At 37.2% G+C, this 22,051-nt stretch overlaps 1 protein-coding gene across 1 annotated transcript in view; it reads left to right on the top strand.

Annotated features, from left to right (window-relative positions):
- Window positions 1-296: 296 nt before the first annotated feature.
- Window positions 297-22,051, top strand: part of EPC1 (enhancer of polycomb homolog 1) — a 92,021-nt gene continuing 70,266 nt past the window's right edge. The window contains exon 1 of the mRNA XM_061178098.1: window positions 297-579. Coding sequence (XP_061034081.1) covers window positions 577-579 — 3 coding nt within the window. The 5' untranslated portion in view covers window positions 297-576. The remainder of the gene's footprint in view (window positions 580-22,051) is intronic.

Raw genomic sequence — 22,051 nt, 5'->3', positions numbered from 1 at the left:
TGACCATCTGCTTAAGAAAAGCATGCTATTCCCTAAAAACCCACATGCAAGAAATAAGAGCGTTGCCGGATCGTCAAAGGGACATTTTCCTGAGCTCACGGGCGGTCGTGGGCGCTATTGTTTTGCAGTGTCACTTCGTAGCGAGCTCAGACTTTGTCATCTGGGGGGCTGTGTGTTTAAAAGCCCAGTGTAAAATGGCACTCACACTGCATTTTTTTCCGAGCTGCAGGAGGCGGGAGGAGCGGGGGACACTGGCCTCCCAGCCAATCAGAGCCCGCCTGCTTGCCATCGCAAAGTTGTTAACCCCAGAGTCTTCTAAGGCTGCCTCGGCCTCCTCTGCTTTTAATCTTCCGCGGATATTTCTCCGATTTCTCCCAAACGCCCACAGATCCTGGAGAAGCCACCGCGAGCAGCCACCGATCGGGGAAGAAAGTATGACTTTTTATTTACCCAATATTGTGAAGATGTTGGAAGATCCGTGTGCCGCCTGGAGGCCGTTGTTTCTAGGGACACAAGTGTCCAGCCTATATTGTTACAATTCTTTTTCCAGAACTGGCTTCTTCTTCGCCTCCGCTGATGGTAAGTTTGTAATTTTAAACACTTATGTCATTACATCTTTGAACGAGCCGCCAGCTAAGAAGGATTTTCATTGTGTTTCTTCTAACAAAACCAATCTTTGTATTTTTCTTTAGCTTTGATCTCTGCACATTTCCAGCTAATCTTGTCTGGCTAATTTTTACCAAAAGAAAAAAAAAAATTAGTGTTTTTTGTTTTTTTTTTTATAACCCCATGACTAAAGCTAAATATTTATGATATAAATTATACTTTAATTACTGTGAGCTAAGGGAAACTCAGCTATTTCAAGATGGACTTGTTTTGTGCCAGCAATGTTGGTAATGCCAAATATGTGCATATCCTCTTTATAAAAATGATGTATTACCTAATTTGTCCAGGACTAAATGATTAGCAGGCAAACTATGGATGTAGTTTGGTTTGAAATAGGCCTATTGTGGTTTTCTTGATGGATTACTTGGAGACAAACTACAGAAAAGCTGCCCTTGGTATAATGAAGGTGGAGATTGACATAACCGGGTTTATATTAAGTTATGGCTGTTACTAAATAGTGGATCTTTTATTTGCTGGTCAGATCTAAACTTGTGTTCCATGATAGTAATTCTCTGAGGCTCCTCATTAGATAATCTTTGCAGATCTATCTTGTTTTTTCTCCAAAAAGGTATATTTGGGAGACATTTTGTAATTTTTGGCATTTTTCTAATTTTTTTTTTTCTCTTTTTGCACACGGTGGGCGATCTTTTTTGTTTTGCATGGATCTGTGCTGGTGGCGCTGTATAGCTCTCCTCAACAATTTACGTCAGTTTCACTAAAAGAAAAAAGGAGGAAAAAAAAAAGAGGTGGGGCAAGATTTGATCTATTATCCTCTTCCTTTATTTCCTTAAAGAAAGTTCGATTTGGTCAGAGGAAATTATTCAGTTGTATTAGTTTAATGTTTTCTGTGAACTGTGAAGGGTGAGAAGAGACACGTCGTCACAGCCCGTCCGGGGAGCAGTAGGGCCGAGCATGCAGTTTGCAGTTGTGTTTTTCTGATCTGATTATCTCTAGATCAGAAAATTTTCAATAGTAAGCTGTCAGCTTACCCTCTCGTTCCTCAGTAACATTTTGCATTTTCCTTCTGTTACAATATCATCCATTGCTAATGTCGTCAATTGAACAAAACGTTTTGCGTTTTAGCTCACTGAATGTTGTAAAAGTTGAATTTCATTTTGAACCTAGGAATTTCTTAAATAACTATTCTAAGTTTCTCCTGGGAATTTTCTAGGAGTTTGACATACAAGAATGCCTACATTGTTGTTTGTTTTATTTTGAAGTGATACTTCAGTTGAATTTATGTACATCCTTGTTTTAAAAAGAGCAAATATTTTGGAATAGGATAATTTTTTTAAGAATATGGATACAACTGCTTTTAACTTTAAAAATATTGGTATTTGTATATCTAAATGCAGGGTAAATCTTTTCCATCTTTGTTCTCATTGGGAGTTATCTGATTAGAGAATATGGGATTTAGGCCCAAAGCCTCCCAAGAACAAAAATGTATATTATGATATGACATAGTTTTTACTGGTCTCTGTGAACATTTTAGTTGTTTATGAAGATAGTAAGTATGTCCTTAATTGAAAAAGAAAGTGGGAGAAATCAGTCATTGTACCTAAAAACACATTATTTTGCCAAATAAAACAAACAAAAAAACTGAAATAGTATCCTAAACCACCTTTTCATATGATTGTAGAGATGATTTCTTGAGTAAAAATTTCTGGAGTTATTATTAAGTGTTTTTATTCACTTTGAAATATGTAAATGCTCATTTCACTAATCATTAAAATTTTGAAGTAAAAGAATGTGTGAAAATGACTAGGAATAGTATTTCCGAGTTTTGTGTCCCTATAATTTATTTATCTGTGTAGGACCCTTTCCTTGAACTTCAAAAATAATTATATATTATGCCTATATTTTGTTTATACTCTGCTATAAAAATTTGAAAATGTTCACTGTAACATTTTATCTCTTCATAAAATTTAAATGCCCCCATCAAGACTGGTTTTGACATTATAGATTATTTATAGAATGAAATACTGCAGGTGTAAATATATTATCTAACCCCCTGATTGTGCTGGAGTTTAGTTCCCCGAAGTTAATCTACTGAATAAAATATACTGCTCAATATGTTTATTGCTAAAATATTCTGTTATTCAGCTGGTGACTTTTTTCATTTTAATTTGTGAAAACTAAAAATGTTTATATAATGTAGCCCCCCTTTTAAAAACAGACTGATGCTGTGAAGTCCATATGTAGCTATGCAATGTTCTTTGTTCTCCTATATCATTGACTATTACATCACTGATTATGAGTAACCATTATAGTTACATCTTCACTTTTTAAAATCACCCATAGATATTTATGATATATTAAAGATATTCTTCTATCTGTGACTCTTACATCACTAAATAAGGAGGTTTAAATCTATGAGGCAAAAACAATTCATTGTTTTATCTTATTCTCCATTTTTAAATCCACCTTGGGCTTCATTTTAGCTCTTGATTCTTTGGACGTTAATTTTTTTTTTTTTTTTTATTGACAGCATTTTGTAGGCATTTAGTTTGAGTTTGGTGAGATTATGATTAGAATGATTATAATAAACTATGTTTTATCAGAAAAAAATCTTTATTTATTAAATGTAGTGTATAGGGAACTAACTCAGTTTTTCATAGTAACAGTTGCTAGATCATGAACAATAAAGAATTATTTTTTTAACCTTGAAATGTCATTTCAGTCAACAATTACACACTTATTTTTTTTCTTGCACACCTTTTTATCAGAGATAGTAGCAAGTAGCAAAATTGACTATGTTAAAATATCGTTATCATTTTTTTCACCCTGCCCATCCCTCTCATGGAGGGGGAGGGGTCAATGAGTAGTGAAATGGCCAAAAAACAGTTTGCAGAAAGAAGAAATAAATAATGCCAAAGACACGGAAAATCTGTAAATCAAATTCCAAACAATAAACCTCAGAAATATGAACTTGAAATTATGAGCTTGGTCAATAATGGAAATAAACTGAAAATTTTATTAAGACTTCATTTAGTGAACCAACATAATTTCCTAATTTATTAATTTGTATGCATTACTATTGCTAAAGATTGGGGAAATTTTCAGGTTAGCAAACCTACTAGGAAAGATGAAATAACAAAGGGAAGAAACATTTACAGTAATATTAAGATGACATCATAAAATGCTGAAAAGATCAATATTAGCCAGAACCAATCTAATATACCTTGGAATAAATTTTTTTAAAAGAAGGAAAAATAGCTAAAAATTTTGCCTTCTGAAAACCAAGTTCAATACAGACCTGAAACTGTATATATTTCTAATTCCACCCTCTTTTTGTGCGTACTTACCTGTGCTATTTCTTGGACATATTACATGTTTTGCAAAGGAAGAGACGGGGAAAGAAAATAAGAGACCAAATGGGTGTTTGTGTTATGACATTGTTTTTTATCTTTCCCAAAAGATTCTCAAATGGAGACTCTAAAGGGAAAGTAAAGCAAAGATAATGATTTCTTGAAGAAAAAGATGAAAGGAGTATCCTTTATACTTGATTTATTCAACATTTTTTTCTTTTGGGGGGTTTGTTTGTTCTAGTTTTTCCTCCTCTTATGTGCTATGATGCTAAAAGGCTGAGATACAATATTAAGACAAAGAGGCAAGGATCCCTGCTCTCAGGGAGTTTACAGTCCAATGTGATTCAACATTTTAAAGATACTTAAATCTAAGGTCTTGGATGTGGGAGGTTCCCATCTGAGAATAAAGGCAAAATAAGATTTCTGGGGTAAAAACTTTAAAAAAAATTTTTTAATCTATTTATATAGGATTTAACAAGTGTCCTTCTGTCCTTCTACTGAAGGACCATTATTTGGGACACAGTGAGGGGAAGATAGCCCTCAGATTTCAGATATAGCCCAAACAGATGCTATATAAATAGCTGGTTAGCTAATGCAAATTCCTATTGCAAAGTGAGAAATAAAATATTAACTTATTCGCTTGAGAAGAAAGGAGACGGGGATCACTCTGGTCATAGGAATTTTGGATGTGTCCTTGTGAGGTCCATTTAATGAAAACTTTTTTTTTAACGTGGTGAAGCCTCATTTTGTACATTTTGCTCCCCTTGTCATGAAATAAATGTCAATGTCAATAAAAATTGTGAGATGAAGCAGGGAAATACAATTATAGTGTTGAAGGATTACATCAGAATTAAGATATTTATTTTTACTTTGATACCTTCTGAAAATTTTAATGATATTTATGTAACAGAAATTTTTATAATAACCATTTGTATTTTAATTTATGAAGGTAATATAATTAGACATTTAGCTAACAGGTAATTAGTTAAGTACATCAGATATGGAGCAGGAAAGTAAGACTGCTGTTATATACAGATGAATTGGAAGGGAAGGAACTCTTCATTAAATCTCTACGTGTCGTTTACGATCACCTCCAGAATAAAGTCACCAAATTATTTTGTCATACAGCCAATTAAGATACTAAATGTATTATATCATATAGTTTGCTTTTGTACTAACATAGGATCCTACTGATAATGGTGTGAAAAAATGAGATTTATTATTTTAACTAAATTAATAATCAGGAGGCAAGCCAGTTCTAGGTTTGGTTCAATAGCTCAACAATGTTATCAAGTTCCTTGGTAGGTTCCATTCTTTTATATTGCCGTAATGTCAGCAGTGTCTTTCCTCATAGTCACAAGATGGCTGCTGCAGCTCCAAGCATCATATCCTGATATTACAATTTCCAGAGGGAGGAGAGTTTCTCTTATGTATCTTTTTAGAAGGGAAGAAATTCTTTCCCAGAGGCCCACAGCACACTGCTTCTTACAGTTCTTTGGCCAGTTTTGTAGGAAATGCTCATACCTAAACCCTTTCACTGACCGGGAGATTGAAGTTACCTTAATCGGTTTAGCTAGGGAGGAGCTTTTGGAAAGGTGAACACCTGCTGAGTAGCCAGTGCTCAATGTGGCTAGCTCCCATTTGCTTCGTATAAACTTTAGTGGCTCTGTAAAAACATTCTTCAACGATAAAACATGAATATCTGTTTTCATAGAGACCAGACTGCTCATGGATGCAGCTAATTTAGAAAAAATAAACATTTAATTAGAGCTTACTATGTCCCAGCCTCTAGGTTAAATGCTACCTTTATTAAATATCTCCTTAAATCCTCACACAAACTTTGGGGATAGGATAATTATTATACCCATTTTACAAATGAGGAAACTGAGGCTTAGAGAGGTTTGGCCCAGGTTACACAGTAAATGAAAAAGCTGGAGTTTGAACCTGGAAAGTCTGAAATCAGAGCCTGTATAACGACCTATTCTTCTATACTGTCACACTGGATATTTGTGAATTTATGTTCTGTAAATTGGCATATTTTAAATGCACTGTACGATACCCCTGTTTAAATGAATCCTCTAGTGACTAATTTTATAAATCTAGTGATCTTTTAAGATGAGTAGTGCTTACCTAATTTATCAGTTGTACATATCTGAATTTTTGTATGTTGAATCTGCTGCAGGCACGTGTACTGCATCTCATCTCTTCAGGAACATCTCATGAAATTCTTTTAGAAGTTGCATTTCTATAGGGAAAAAAAGATCAGAGAGTAGAGAGTCAGTGAGGCTTTGTTGAAGTGGGTAAATTCATGATTCATAACACTAGGTCGAAAGAGAATACTGGCTCCTATTTCACAACTTACAAGGTCAATTTTATGTACAAAATGTTTCCATCTTTTCCATCTTTGGGATGTATGGAAGTTTTCCCCTCTGGGATATTTTTGGGGGATTCAGTGTACTCTGGATCAGTGGATCTCCAACTTGAGTGTGCACCAGAATCACCTAAAACCCAGGTGTCTGGGCCCACACCTGGGGTTCCGGGATCAGTGGGTGTGGGGTGGGGCCTGAGAGGTTGCCAGCCCCCACATGCTGCGATGCTCTCAGCCCAGGGACCAGCCTTTGAGACATTGCTCTAGAGGCTCAGATGGTACCTGCCAAGGTAAATATGCTGGCTTGAAATATGCCAAACTGTAAAGGATGTCATTTCATAAGTGGCGAATATATGAATAAATACATATGCAGGATTGAATAGGTGGTCAGGATAGCCTGCTTGAGAGCTGAGCGATGACTTGAAGGAGGATTCCTCTTATGCCTCAGCATGAACAACACATTTGAGACTTATTTTTCCAGCAATTCGTAAATGTGTGTATTTCTAAGTTAAAAAAAAAGTAATCCATAATTTACCAATTATTTTTAAAAGCAAGTAAAAATAGAACTTAGTTGTACTCGGTAGCAAGTTACATCTGAAAAGGACTTGTGTATCTGTGGCATTTTGATGGTTTTTCTCAAGATTTTATCCCACCAGCCACTAAAGCCCCACTTTCATTAAAAGGACACAAGTTTCGATGAGACTGAGAAAGAGAGGCCGTCATGCCAATGACCTATATTTAGCTCTGAAACTCAGGCCGCTGCCCCAATGCACTGGAAACCCTCCATTCTCCCAAGACAGAGGTCACAACCTCCAGCTGAAAAACACTCTCACGTGCCAAGGAGCCAAGAGGGCCTTTCCAAGAGTTTAATTGCTTCACTGCTTTGAGACTTAAGAAACAAGTTAGGGACTTCCCTGGTGGCGTAGTGGTTAAGAATCCGCCTGCTAATGCAGGGGACACGGGTTCGATCCCTGGTCCGGGAAGATCCCACATGCCGCGGAGCAACTAAGCCCGTGCGCCACAACTACTGAGCCTGCGCTCTAGAGCCCATGAGCCACAACTACCGAGCCCGCGTGCTCTAACTACTGAAGCCCACACGCCTAGAACCCGTGCTCCGCAAGGAGAGAAGCCACCGCAATGAGAAGCCTGCGCACCGCAACGCAGCCAAAAATAATAAATAAATAAATTTATTTAAAAAAAAGAAATAATTTAGTTCTGAAGGCTTTTGCTCATTTTTCATTAAAGTATAAAGTCCAAGAAACAAACCTCCCACATAAATGAGTAAAAAACAGTCAGCCAATTCAATGTCCTTAACATTTCCAGAAGCCTGTATAAGCGTTGAGTTATCCTTGTATCCACTGGAGGCCTTGTCAAGAAGCTGGGATGAAGTACCCTGAAGAGGCAGGTTTGTACTGGTTTTGTCCAGTATCAAAAAGCGTCACTTAGCACCTATGTAATGACAGACACACATCATTTAAAATGGCCAGAACTGCCAGAACTGTGCTGTCCAGAACAGTGGTCACTAGCCACATGTGGCTATGTGAATTTAAATTTGAAGTAATTAAAATTAAACATTCAGTAGCTACACCTGGCTGGTGGTTATTGGACAACAGATTTATGGAATGTTTCTGTCTTAGTCGTTCAAGTTGCCGTGACAGAATATCATAAACTGGGTGGCTTATAAACAACCGAAATTTATTTCTCACAGTTCTGGAAGCTAGGACGTCCAAGACCAAGGTGCCAGCAGATTCTGTGTCTGGTGAGGGTCCACTTCCTGGTTCATAGATGTGTCCTCACACGGCAGAAGGGGAGAAGGAGCTCTCTGGGGTCTCTTTTACAAGGGCACCAATCCTATTCATGAAGGCTCCACCCTGATGACCTAATCACCTCCCAAAGGCCCCACCTCCAAATGCCATCACATCGGGGGCTAGGATTTCAATATATGAATTGGAGGAGGGGGGGAGGACAAAAACATTCAGTCTGCAGCAATGTCCATAGCTGTGGAAAGTTCTCTTGGAACTTCAGACCACGGTAGGCTCACACTGTAGACCAGTGGTTCTCAACTCTGTCTGCACTTAGAATCAACCAGAAACTTAAAAATAAAATGCCTGCACCCCATCCTCAGAGGTTCTAGCTGATCTGGGTGGAATCTGGGCATAAGTATTTTCCAAAAGCTGTCCACGTGATTCTATCAATAGTACGTAGCCGGGGTTGAGAATTGCTGAGTGACACTATGGAAGAGAGCCACTAAACCAAAAATTGGGGTGGTCAGTAGATAGTGTTGCTACTTCTTCTCATCTCAATCTTTCAAAAGCTACAATCCATCTTCTAGGAAGTGAGGAGGGTTCAAACTGAAAATAACTGGACAGTCCAACCAGTTCTGTCAACATATGCTGATTGCCTAATGAACAACTTTAGTTGGAAGAAAAATGGATCAACTGCCACTCTTCAGTTACAAGTTACTTGATGCCCTCAAGAGTGAGTCTTGTATATTGAAAGACTATAGATAGTCTTGTATATTGAAGGACTTTTGGTCTCACTTATACAAACACCTCCCAACTTTTTATATACATTTATACATTTACTACATCTGATTGCCTACTTTGGTACTTTAGCAGACATTTTTAAGAAGTTAAGAAAGCCTTACCTATCTCATAAATTGAACTTCTAAATATGGTGATTCTTAAGTTCTCTTTAATGTTTATACTTCATATAACTTAGTAGGAGTTCTACTTAAATGTGTAATAAGCTAACCTCTTACTCCACTAGGTCAAATGTTCTGAAACAGAACAATTACATAGACTAAAAAACATTTCTGTACTTATTCTAAATCTTTCTGAAGTTAAAAGATTCTTACCTACTAAGAGTTATCCTACCAAACAATTTGTGGTGTTGCCTTCTCAAGTTTATTTTTTGTCTGCCTTCTCAGCTAATTGAAGTTTATTGATGAGCAGAGATTTTGATTAGAACACAATTAGATCCTTGTCTGAGACACTGATGTGACACAATGAGCCTTATTTATGTTCACTGTATCAAAGAAAAACACAAAACAAAAACTATTCTCAAAGCCTACTTCCCTGAGATATTGAGTCATATCTTTACCTTTTTTTCAAGTCAGGTCAGAATCGTTGGTCCCCGTACAAGTGGCTACATCAACTGACAAATATTTGGATTTCGTATTTCTTAATCTTTTAGAATATATAACTGTCCCTTAGAGACCTTTGAACTTGGCAGGCGTCTACATTCTTTTTTTTTTTTTTTTTTTTTTAGTTCTCTTAATTTTATTTTGTGTAGATACAAATAAACATGTTTCAGATTTAAGGATTTCAGTTTCCCCCACCACATAAGAACACTCCCCATGGGGACAATCTTGTTTTACTTCCCATCTGCCAAAAATGGCATTTGATAATAGATGTAGCTCGGTAGAAAAGGCAGGTGTTACTTATAAGTAACTATTCAATTACAATTATGAGAAAACTTAAGAGCTGGCTACTTATACCCATTCCTGTGAAAAATAACAATCATCACAATAATAGAAATAATAGCTACCATTTATTGAGCTTTACTGTGTTTCAGGCACTGTGCTAAGGGCTTAAAGTGAATTATGCCATGTAACCCTCAAAGCCCTGTAAATACTACCGTGCCCCCAATTTCCAGAGAAGAAAATGGAGGCTTAGAGAAGTACTGTCTCAAGAGCCACAGAATTAGGGAACAGGGGAGCCAAGATTGCAATGCAGGCAGCCTGCCTTGGAACCCCTGCTCTTAACCACTGCTACAAGCTACAAGCACTCAAAGAACTCAGAAGTCCCTCCCGTTCCAGGTTATCTTCATAAAGTAGTATTAAAATGTGGAAGATGTAAATGAAAAAGAAAAAGGCCAAAAAAACCTCCGGTTATCCTATTATGGGGGGAAAACACCAAAACCCAAAAAACCCTATACTATTTGATGTTGCTTTTCTTAATCAAGAAAACAAAATGCCATAGCATACAGCTCAGAGCAAGTCATATAATAAAAATACCAAGAAACAAAATAAATAAAAATGTACATATTGCATCATTAGGCTCGCTTTAGTCTAAACAAATATAGAATATTCCAGTCAAGAAATCAATAATTCTTGCAGGCTCCTACATTCTTTCACATTCTGTCTTGTAGGACAATCAACTCTTGCAGATATTAACAGATTTAACTGACACTGAATCTCTCTCATGGCTTTGGTCTGACTATGTGGTCACAATTTCCAAGGCGATTCTATTGACAAGGTTTTTTTTTAACTTCCAGATAGCTGAATGGAAGTCTCTCCACACACATTTCTGTTGAAGACATTATGAGAACACTTTAAATACACAGCTTTCACCAATCTGAGTTCCTCGGTCTGCCCTTTACAACGTGTATAACCTGTGGCCAGTTACCTAACTGTCCAGAACCCCAGTTTTCTCTTCTATGAATCAAAGTGATATTACTTACTCACTTGCCTGCTGTGAGATTACAGTGGGGTTCATGCATCTGAAGCACCTAGAATAGTGCCTGACATGACATAAGCACTCAGTATGCGCTTTAAGTTCATTTTTTCAGTCACTCCTGATTTTAGGGATCAAAATCAGCCTTACTTGGTGTGATGGGAATTAAAAAGATCACTCCATTCAGTGTAAGGTTGTTGCAGTATTAGAGAGGCTCCCTTTGTCCTCCCCCAGGTCCTCTACAAAGGGTCAGGGAGTCAGCTAGCCTCTCCAAGAATTAAGGTTCCTTGGCTAACTGCTCTTCACTCATTAAATAAATCCTTACTGAGCTTCTACTACATTAAAACAACAACTATATTGTGCAGAGCCTTAAAGGATTAAAGGGAGAACAGAAGAGAAAGATTTGGGAATTGGGGTAAACTTTGTGGAACAGGTACTTTTGACCAGAACCTTGGAAGGTGGATAGGCTTTCAACATGTAAAAATTGAGAGAAGACATTCGGGTAAAGAAGGCAGTGTGAGCGTAGGCAAGGAGAGAAAACACTATGGCACTTGGGAATACCAGCTAGAAGTCCAGTGTGGGTAGACAGTAAGCTGTAATGCTTGGGGGCTAGAGACTGGGGGGAGATAGACCCATGATGGTAGCTGGCAAACAGCACAGGGAGGACTTGGAATCCCAAGCTTGGGAACCTGGATGTCAGTCATTGCCCATCAAACATCAGTTCAAGTGCTTGTAACTGGCCAGAAAATGGTGATGGGATAAATAGGGAGGAGCTACTTCTTTGTTACATAAACCTGTTTACCCATTAGGCTGGTAGAGGAAAACTCCAGTGGTCTGGATCTCCGGCCAGATAAGTTTTGATGGGAAGAGTAAAGAGAAGTAAAATAGGTTGAAAGTTCGGGACAATTTTCAGTTAAGTGTGGACACTGGGCAGCAGGGGGCAGCATGAGGGCACTGAAGAATTGAAAGAATGCATAAGGGATTTATTTGCTTTTGTTTACTATTTCTTGACAATTATGAGTTTGTATCTATAAGGCTACTTGTATTGATAATACCTTAGTATTCTTTTTTTCCCAAATGAATAGAAATGTAAAGAGAAAAGAAGAAAAATAACAGGCTGGCTAATGGCAGAATGACATTGCTCTTCATTTGAGACCATAAAAATAGACAGTTGTCTATGTATTATTTCCTTTCAAATGTATGGGAACTTAAATTTCGTATAAAATTTAAAAGTATACATTTCAATTGGAAACACTCTTTAAGATTTTGCATTTTTTTGGAAGCACACTTGTTCAGCCACACTATGTTAAAGGAACTAGTGAAACAGTGGGGGAAATCTTGAAAATAAAATTTGAGTTAAACAATGAATAGAAACTTTAAATACACATTCTATTTGACATACCAAATATATGGAATTTCAAATTTTGGTTTTTTATGATTATGAACTTTTATTTTAAAACTGTTTATTCTTTAGATCTAAAATTCAAGATTAGCTACACTAAATTTCATAAGATTTTTCTGGCGTAATTCACCTCTTACTAAACTTTTTAAAAGTTTGGATGGTTAGTGATGTTAAGAGTGGAAAATTGGAAATTTCCAGGTAGTTTCTTTTTAGCTCTGGAACTTACCGTTGCAAATGCTACATGACACCCAACAGAGAAACTCTCTCTCTCTCTCAGGTGTGTGAGGAAGGTGGTATCACACTGCTTCACACACTTAGGGAGGAACTTTCTTCTCTCTGTTCCTTTGTGATTCTCTCATTGTCCATCATAGATGTTTAGGGGGTCGTGATCCCTGTGTGGGTTCCTCATGTACTACTCTTTGCCCCCTCGTTTCACCTTTGCTGTAGGTGCTTCTTTCCATGTACTGCCATAACACCATTATCACTTTAATAGATACATAAATTACTTACTTTTTTTTATTGAAGTATAGTTGCTTTACAAGGTTGTGTTAATTTCTGCTGTACAGCAGTGATTCAGATAGATAGATATATATAAATTCTTTTTAAAATACTCTTTCCATTATGGTTTATCATAGGATATTGGGTATAGTTCTCTGTGCTATACAGTATGTGTTGTTGTTCATCCATTCTGTATATAATAACTTACATCTGCTCACCCCAACCTCCCACTCCATCCCTCTCCCGACCCCCTCTCCTTTGGCAATCACAAGTCCGTTCTCTATGTCTGTGAGTCTCTTTCTGTTTCAAAGATAGGTTCATTTGTGTCATATTTCAGATTCCACATATAAGTGATATCATATGGTATTTGTCTTCTCTTTCTGATTTACTTCACTTAGTATGATAATCTCTAGTTGCATCCATGTTGCTGCAAATGGCATTATTTTGTTCTTTTTTATGGCTGAGTAGTATTCCATTGTATATATGTACCACATCTTCTTTATCCATTCATCTGTCCATGGACATCTAGGTTGTTTCCATGTCTTGGCTATTGTAAATAGTGCTGCTATGAACATAGGGGTGTATGTATCTTTTTGAATTAGAGTTTTGTCTGGATATATGCCCAGGAGTGGGATTGCTGGGTCATATGGTAGTTCTATTTTTAGTTTTTTAAGGAACCTCCATACTGTTCTCCATAGTGGCTGTATCAATTTACATTCCCACCAACAGCATAAGAGGGTTCCCTTTTCTCCACACCCTCTCCAGCATTTGTTATTTGTAGAGTTTTTAATGATGAATAGTCACATAAATTGATGGCTGACTATTCCAAGATGGTTGAATATTGATTTCCAACTTCATTATGGAAAATCTGAAATGATGAATAAACTTTCTGTTTAAGATAGTTAACCTGAAAATTAGTTCTTAAATATCATGAAAAGAGATGAAAATAAACCACTTTGTGAAGTAAATTTATGAAACATTTCCAGTATACCTTATTATAATCATTTGTAAATCTGAAAGTATAAAGATATAAAATTATTTTAAATGTTCCTTTCAAACCAGGGTATTCCAGAATATGCACACAGGACATACCCTGTTTGTTTTTACACAAATTAAGTTCATTAAGGACAATACCATCTTTTTCTTTGTATCTCCTATGGTTCATAATACAATGCTTGCACAGAGATGGAGCCCCATAAATGAAACAATGTTAGGAAAACTTATTAAAGTATATAAAATGTAACCTAGTGTTTTGATGTAAGATTTAAACCTACTCTTCATACCTTCATCATACTTTTCAAATTGTTATTGGTTAAATTGTTACTATTATTGTTGTTATTGTTGCTGTTTGGTATTTTTTTCTCAGTGCTTGGACAATAATATTGTGTTAATTACTTTCTTAATTTATTACATAGAAATTCCCTGCACTTTTCCAGTGATAATATCAGACTAACTGCAGATGTTTTATTACCAGACTTAATTATTTTGACCATTTCTGCTTCAGCTTTTGTTTTGAAGTTTGTATCTTTCTTTCCATATTAATTCTGAATCTTTTCCAGTTTTAATGATATATTTGTAAGTTACATGGATTTTTCAGATCACATTTGACCACACTTATGGCAAGACTGCTTCTACTAAGCATCCTTTAAGAACTTTTTGTTTAATCATCAAGTGTTACTAATTATCAACTAACACAGTATAACATCTTGACTCACTCATTGAAATTACTCTCCCTAAGGCATATCTTCTAGGACTTCATTTGCTCTCATACTCTTCATAAGGGCCTTCTATACTATGTAAACATATAGTCAGGAAATGCTGAAGGCATAGTTTCCATGGAAATCACATATCTCAAATTTAATTTTCTTTTCTTAGCTTTTTACATTTAGAAAATTTCATGTATCCCCATTTTTTTTCGACCAACTACGGCAATGGGGAGATAATCATAAAATTTGAGAGTTGGAAGCATAAGCCTTAGGCCTTTTTTTCAAAGTCGAAGATACTGAGGTCCAGGGAAATTAAGATCAAGATCACACAGCTAGTTGGTGGCAAAGCCAGGATTGGAGCCTACATCTTTTAAAGTAAAATGCTAACAAATAAATATTTAATACAGATGAGATAGCCTAGTGTGAATTATTTTTTAATTCATTGATGACTCAATTATAAAAATGTAACATGGCTTAAAAAGCTCTTTGCTTTTAAAAACTAGTCTTAAAAACTCACATAATGGAGGCAATATTATTATAAAATTAGACTATTTCCTGTATACTTAAAATTGTTTTGTTTTTTATTCCCATGGGGAATTAAGAAAGACCATTATATAGAATATTGTTAAAAATTAATGCTGAAGAATCATTGTTTTTCAAGGAGAGCATGAAAGTTTAGTTATTCAAAAAAAGCACAGGTTATGGAACAACCCAAGAAAATAAAGGCAAAGAGAATTGTTAAGATGGAAGGAGGATAACAGATGCTGGAGAAACACGCAATAGTGTCCCCTACAAGCCTGATGTGAAAAAGTGTGTATGTGTGTGCATGCATGCGCCCACGGGCACTGGTATTTTTGTGAAGGGAATGAGAAAGGATGGGGTTTGGAAAATTATTCAAGACGGAACACTTTTTTATTTAGATAGCATTTCTTTTTTTTAAGGTTTGGGTTTTGAATGTTTTTGTTCAAGAGAAAGGAGGACTAAACAGCTAGTGTAAACCCAGTGTAGCGTTTATGTTAAGATGAAGGTAATTAGGACCTGGGTCACCCTACCTGAGCAACCAGTTTTCCACCCTCCACTGGAAACTATTTCTTAGTCTGTAAGAAAAATACTCAGGTTTTTTGGTGAAATAATATCTAACACTTATTGAAATCTTACTATCATGACAGGAACTGAAGCCATCTTGTAAGATTTTGTAAGGATTAAATGAGATCATGCAAGTAAAGCACACAGGCCAAAGTAAGAACTCAGTAAATTTGTTTATGTGGCTTATTTATCTATTCCAAACAATACTTGGAAGTATGCATTATCTCAGTGTAGTGTGGAAGTTAAGAATTTTATCCAGGTTCACAGAGCTAGGAAAGAGCAGAGTTGAGATTCAAACCCAAATCGTGTCTGACTCTGGAGCCAGCACTTTTAACCACTATATTACACTCTTTTAACAATTGTTCTTAAATCTCCTCCATATCATCATCTGCCAGAAACCTTGAATGCTGCTTTAAAGGTAAATTAGTGAACAAAGTCAAGAAAACATTTTTATTTTCTGTTCTAAATGGGGGTTTAGATAAGGAAAAATTTGAGAAAACTATAAAAATTTATAACCATAAAAAATATAATACAGGTACATTTTTTATCTCAAAATAATTCAAACTTATCATAGATTTCCTAAATTTTTATCTTGTGCTAGACACTCTCTCTAGAATAACAAAAAATATGGCAAGATAAATTAAAAGTGGTGAAAGAAAGACTATTGAAAAATAAATAAAGTGGGTGAATTTTGGTGCTGTCTTGAAGATTTCCAATTTAAGAAAATGTCTAAAGGGCCCTAGACTAGCAATAAAATCTTCTGTGATCAACTGCACGATTTGAACAGCTGATAGATGTTCTGTTTCAATGTGTTATTTGGGGGCAAATATACCTATGCCCTTCCTAACCAACTATGGTGAAATTGAAATTAAATAACATATTCTTCCTTATATTTATATGGCACTTTGCAATTGTCAAAGATTTTTCACAATACTCTTTTTTTTTTAACATCTTTATTGGAATATAATTGCTTTACAATGTTGTGTTAGTTTCTGCTGTATAACGAAGTGAATCAGCTATATGTATACATATATCCCCATATCCCCTCCCTCTTGCGTCTCCCTCCCACCCTCCCTATCCCACCCCTCTAGGTGGTCACAAAGCACCGAGCTGATCTCCCTGTGCTATGCGGCTGATTCCCACTAGCTATCGGTTTTACATTTGGTAGTGTATATGTGTCCATGCCACTCTCTCACTTCATCCCAGCTTACCCTTCCCCCTCCCTGTGTCCTCAAGTCCATTCTCTAGTAGGTCTGTGTCTTTATTCCTGTCCTGCCCCTAGGTTCTTCATGACCACTTTTTTTTTTTTTTAGATTCCATATATATGTGTTAGCATACGGTATTTGTTTTTCTCTTTCTGACTTACTTCACTCTGTATGACAGACTCTAGGTCCATCCACCTCACTACAAATAACTCAATTTCGTTTCTTTTTATGGCTGAGTAGTATTCCATTGTATATATGTGCCACATCTTTATCCATTCATCTGTCGATGGACACTTAGGTTGCTTCCATGTCCTGGCTATTGTAAATAGAGCTGCAATGAACACACAATACTATCTTATTTGTTCTTCATAATGGTCTGAGAGGGAGAAGAGAAAGTATTCTCTTAGATAAAGCATACGAGAAGCTCAAGGCCCAGTAATGAAATCATTTCTATAGGCTCGTGCTGCTGGTAAATGGTAGGCCTTAGATGAGCATCTGCATCTTCCAACATGGAAGCCAGTGTTCCTTCCGGTATGTAATGCTGTGTCTCACTACACTATGTTGCTACTTTGAATGCAAAATGTTACACAGCATTGGACTCTTTTTTCACATAGCACTCACCCTGAGAGAAACCGTAACAACCTGTGCAGAGAGGCCCTGACCCCCTGGGGAGGTGGCTTGACCAGATTTGGAGATTAAGCAGTCACTGGGCAAGCGGCCGGTGAATCAGTTGGCAATGGGGGGAGGGGGTACAGCAGCGGTCCTTGTAGATTTCAACATAGGAAACAAAACTCCGAAATGGAAACAAAACAAAAAGATGAGTGTAAGAGTTTACATAGATTAGTTTATATATGTATGGGTGTCTGGTTTCATTTGAGGATTTCTTAGTTTTGTTTCCTTAGCTAAGAGTTTTGAAGCCTCTACAATGAGTGTTATGTTTTAGACTGTATGTACAAAAGTAAAGCTCAGAAAAGTAGAATGACCTATTCAAAGGAATAGATTTAAAAATATCCTTAAAAAAATAGCTCATGTGGGTTGATCCTGACTTTTGTGTCAGGTCCCTGCTAAACTCTTTGCATTAATGATTTCATTGAATCAATGTAACAACATAGGTGATAGATTGTATCATGATTCCTATCTTATGGATGGAGAAACTGCAGCTCCAAGAGCATAAGTAAGAGTAAAAAAAAATAAAATAAAATAAAAAAACTCTCTGAATCAAAGTTCAACATGCCCTTTTTAGTGGAGACACTTTTGGAAAGAAATGTAGCTAAACATTTTAGTTAATTTAGTATTAAACACCAAATATATTGCCAAAGTATAACAACCTGCTCAATTCTAGTGCCTGTCTTATTTGCACTGTTTTTACCAGGATAAAAATCTTAAGAAGTGTGAATAAAGATACATTTTTACATTTATAAGAACTTTATGTTTTTTCAAAGTTCACATGTGAGACTTCTTAAGTAATTAGATAACTTGATCAGATAAAGCTTCTATTTCCTTGAATTGCCTAGGTTAGAATTTCCCAAGGTGTGCTTTTATGAAACTAAAGGTAATAATTGATAGTACACGCATGGTAAGGGGTTGCAAGGTGAGATAACTTTGGAAAATACTGTTCTAAGTAAATAAATTTCTGCAGGACTTCTTTGAGCCTATACATTGTGAGCCTATGTGTATTTTAAAGAGAAAGATATAATAGGCAGTATTTCCCTGACTTATTGGTTTTATATGTAACTCTTTATGGAACTCTCATCTCAGAACATAACTTCTGGGATTAGTGTTTTATGAAACATACTTCTGAAAAACGCTAACATTTGGGAAGAATATTTAATGAGGTGGGACTCTCTCAAATTATACTGAGAAGTGAGGACCACAAAATAATATACAGTATTATTCCAATGTTATAAAATAAGAAAGTGAAAAACAAAAACAAAGCCAGAAAGACTAGAAGGAATAAAAACATCAAAAAGTTAACTGGCTTATGAATAAATCCATTAACACCAAAATATATATCCAGATATATGTGTTACCACAGTGTCCTTGTGTTGCTTGTAGCTAATGAGCCTAGTGTTTGGGAAACCTAATTCAGAAGAAATTTTAAGATCTGGGTGTGGCGTATGCTCTTGTCAGTAACTCACTTAAACAAGTCAGGTTGGTCGTTTGTTTACTATTTCTGCAGTTTTAAAGATGGAAGATGTGGTTCACTTCCTCCTGTCACCAGGATTTTGTGAGGACTCGAGAAATAACACAATATATTCTCTTCTAACGTGTAATGTTGTGGGGCGGTGCTGATGACGTGTCCCTGGCTGTGTCCTGAGGCTAAGCTGATTTCTTTGCCTTCAAGGTGCTCTCGCTCCTGTGAGCGAGTACCTAGAAAAGTCTCATAAGAAGGCACTTCGTTACTTGACCTCGCTTGACTAGCCTGGGAAATGATTGATTAACACGTTTCGGGCACCGCTCAGCCCGTGACTCCTTCAGCTCGTGCCTCAACTCACCAGAGTGAGTTTTCCGCCCACGTTGTCCTGTGGCAGTCGGGATTGCTGCGTCTCCAGGGGCCTCCTCATTGATCACCTCCTTGAATAGTCATCTGGCTTCTCCCAGCCTCCTCTGTTCTTCTCCCGGCCCTTCCGCCTCTGCTGTCTTCTAGATGTTGGTGTTCCCCGCGGTTCCATCCCCAGCCCCTTCTCCTCATTCCATGAATCATTCTTCACACCCATAACCACACGCCTCAGGTTTGAGACCATTCACTTGCCCTTCGCATCTCTGGAAGAGAGGAGGAACCGGACCCAGAGTGCTTATCTCAGCAATGGCACAACTGTTACTCAAAGTATCACAAAGAAGAATACATGTAGTGAAAGTAAAACTTTTCTTTCGTTAATATTACGTTTCAGATGAATATAGAAGTAATTTCCTTCCTTGGGTCATAGGAGCAAAGGCAGTTCACACAGTCTCCCTCTTGAATGCCTTCTTCCCTGTCAAGGTTTCTTTGTTCACCACCCACTGGTAACTTTGACGTCAACCTTTCAACATAAATTTCTACTTCATTTAACAGCTTTTTTTCTTGTTCCTCTGAGTTTCATCCCTTCACCCCTCATGTACCATTTATGCCATACTGATCTGTGTAACACTGAAGTAGTATGTTTCATATGCTCAAGATCGTAGGGCACCTAAAGGTTCCTACATTTCCCTCTCTCCTCCCTCTCGTTTCTGTCCTTCTGCCCCTTACCACATTGGACCCACACGTAGGCTACAGACAGTGTCTGTCAGTAAGTGCCAGTCACTGGATTAAATAAGGCAACAGTAATTTAAGGGGCTTCCCTGGCAGCGCAGTGGTTAAGAATCCGCCTGCTAATGCAGGGGACGCGGGTTCGAGCCCTGGTCCGGGAGGATCCCACATGCCACGGAGCCACCAAGCCCGTGCACCACAACTACTGAGCCTGCGCTCTAGAGCCCCCGAGCCACAACTACTGAGCCCATGAGCCACAACTACTGAAGCCCGTGCACCTAGAGCCGGTGCTCAGTGATGGGAAGCCACCGCAATGAGAAGCCCGCGCACCGCAACAAAGAGTAGCCCCTGCTCGCCGCAACTAGAGAAAGCCTGCGTGCAGCAACAAAGACCCAATGCAGCCAAAAATAAATAAATAAATAAATAAATTTATTAAAAAAACAGTAATTTAACATAATCCAGTTTAGATAAATACTACCAAATACATATTTTTAATATACGTGGTTTACTTTTTTTCAATTTTTCTTATTTTCTAAGATGTACTTTTATTCTTCTGGAAAATTAATTGTTGGAATATATGACATTCCTCTCAAGTACTAAATTGTTACTGTTCAAGTTCCAAATGATTTCCTATTTATGAGTCCCACCACTTCCCGAACTGCATCTAGTCGTGTCCTCATTAAAATGCTGCCACAGAGGTCTCATCAGCTGCCCACCAGGACGGTGAGGAAAAGATCGGATGATTTAGGGGACCTGGGAATTACGAAAGGCCAGGCCTAAAAATGGTCAGACTTAACCGATCACCACCTGCCCCCCACCCCGAGCAGGATGGTGGTCTAAATTTTGGCAAAATCCTTGCTGTGCTAGGAGTAGGTTTTCTATAAATTTAGGATTTTACATTACACGATAAGATGTATCATATTTCATTATCTTTTCTTTTTTTCTTCTAACCCCAATACTGCTGGAACCATTCTGTGGATTTTTTAAAAGTCTAACTCATTCTCAGACAGACCTGCTGTTTGGTTTCAGTCATGTATATTGGAGACACAGTTAAATTGAAATAATTTTGAGTCTGTCCTGCTGTAGTTTGCTAGGATTAATAATTTGCCTTTTATTCTTTTTTTTAAAAATTTATTTATTTTATTTATTTATGTTTGGCTGTGCTGGGTCTTCGTTGCTGCACATGGGTTTTCTCTAGTTGCTGCGAGCGGGGGCTACTCTTAGTTGCGGTGCGTGGGAGCACGGGCTTTAGGTGCGTGGGCTTCAGTAGTTGTGGCACGTGGGCTCAGTAGTTGTGGCTCGCGGGCTCTAGAGCGCAGGCTCAGTAGTTGTGGTGCACGGGCTTAGTTGCTCCGCGGCATGTGGGATCTTCCTGGACCAGGGCTCGAACCCGTGTCCCCTGCATTGGCAGGCGGATTCTTAACCACTGCGCCACCAGGGAAGCCCTCGCCTTTTATTCTTTTAAGGTAGAGGCAGACTGTTTCTGGATATATTCTGAACTTTTTTATTTTATACAAAACATAGTTCTTAAATATTATGTACAGAATCCAATGCATAAATCAACTCTGTAGAGAAATCAGCAGTTCAGATATTGCTTCTGTGACACCCTATTAAATATGCTGCAACGCAGTTGCAACATGTACTTTCTAACATACAACACATCCTAAAGGGCTTCCAGTTTTTATTTTCCTAAATGTTATTTTGGAAGAATTACTTGATGCCATTTCTTTATAGCTTATTATGAAAATAAAAAGAAAGTGAAGGCAAATGATGACTGCAGGTGAAGATGTATTTAGTACTTTTGCACAATGCTCTCAACTAGAGCACTGTATCAGTTTTTTTTAATGTTGAGATCATTGTGCATCACACGTCTTAAAGAGATTAACTGCACATTTCCCAGGTAAATACAAACGCAGTATCTTACTTTATTCTTAGCTCTGTGAGGCTACAGGGATCATGTCTTTTTATTATTGTTCTTCTGCACAAACGGCTTTGCCTAGCTGTCTGTAAACATCCAGGAAATATTTGTTGAATGCTTGAAAGAGGGAAGAATCTGGACTCCTGCTACCCAAACTGGTATCAGGATTTATTATTATTATTATTTTTAATCTTTTGTCCCATCAATGAGA

Source organism: Eubalaena glacialis, chromosome 2 (assembly GCF_028564815.1).
Source record: "Eubalaena glacialis isolate mEubGla1 chromosome 2, mEubGla1.1.hap2.+ XY, whole genome shotgun sequence".
In the NCBI taxonomy this organism is placed as follows: domain Eukaryota; kingdom Metazoa; phylum Chordata; class Mammalia; order Artiodactyla; family Balaenidae; genus Eubalaena; species Eubalaena glacialis.
The sequence above is the reverse complement of the archived record's forward strand: the minus strand, read 5'-3'. Positions and strand labels throughout refer to the sequence as shown.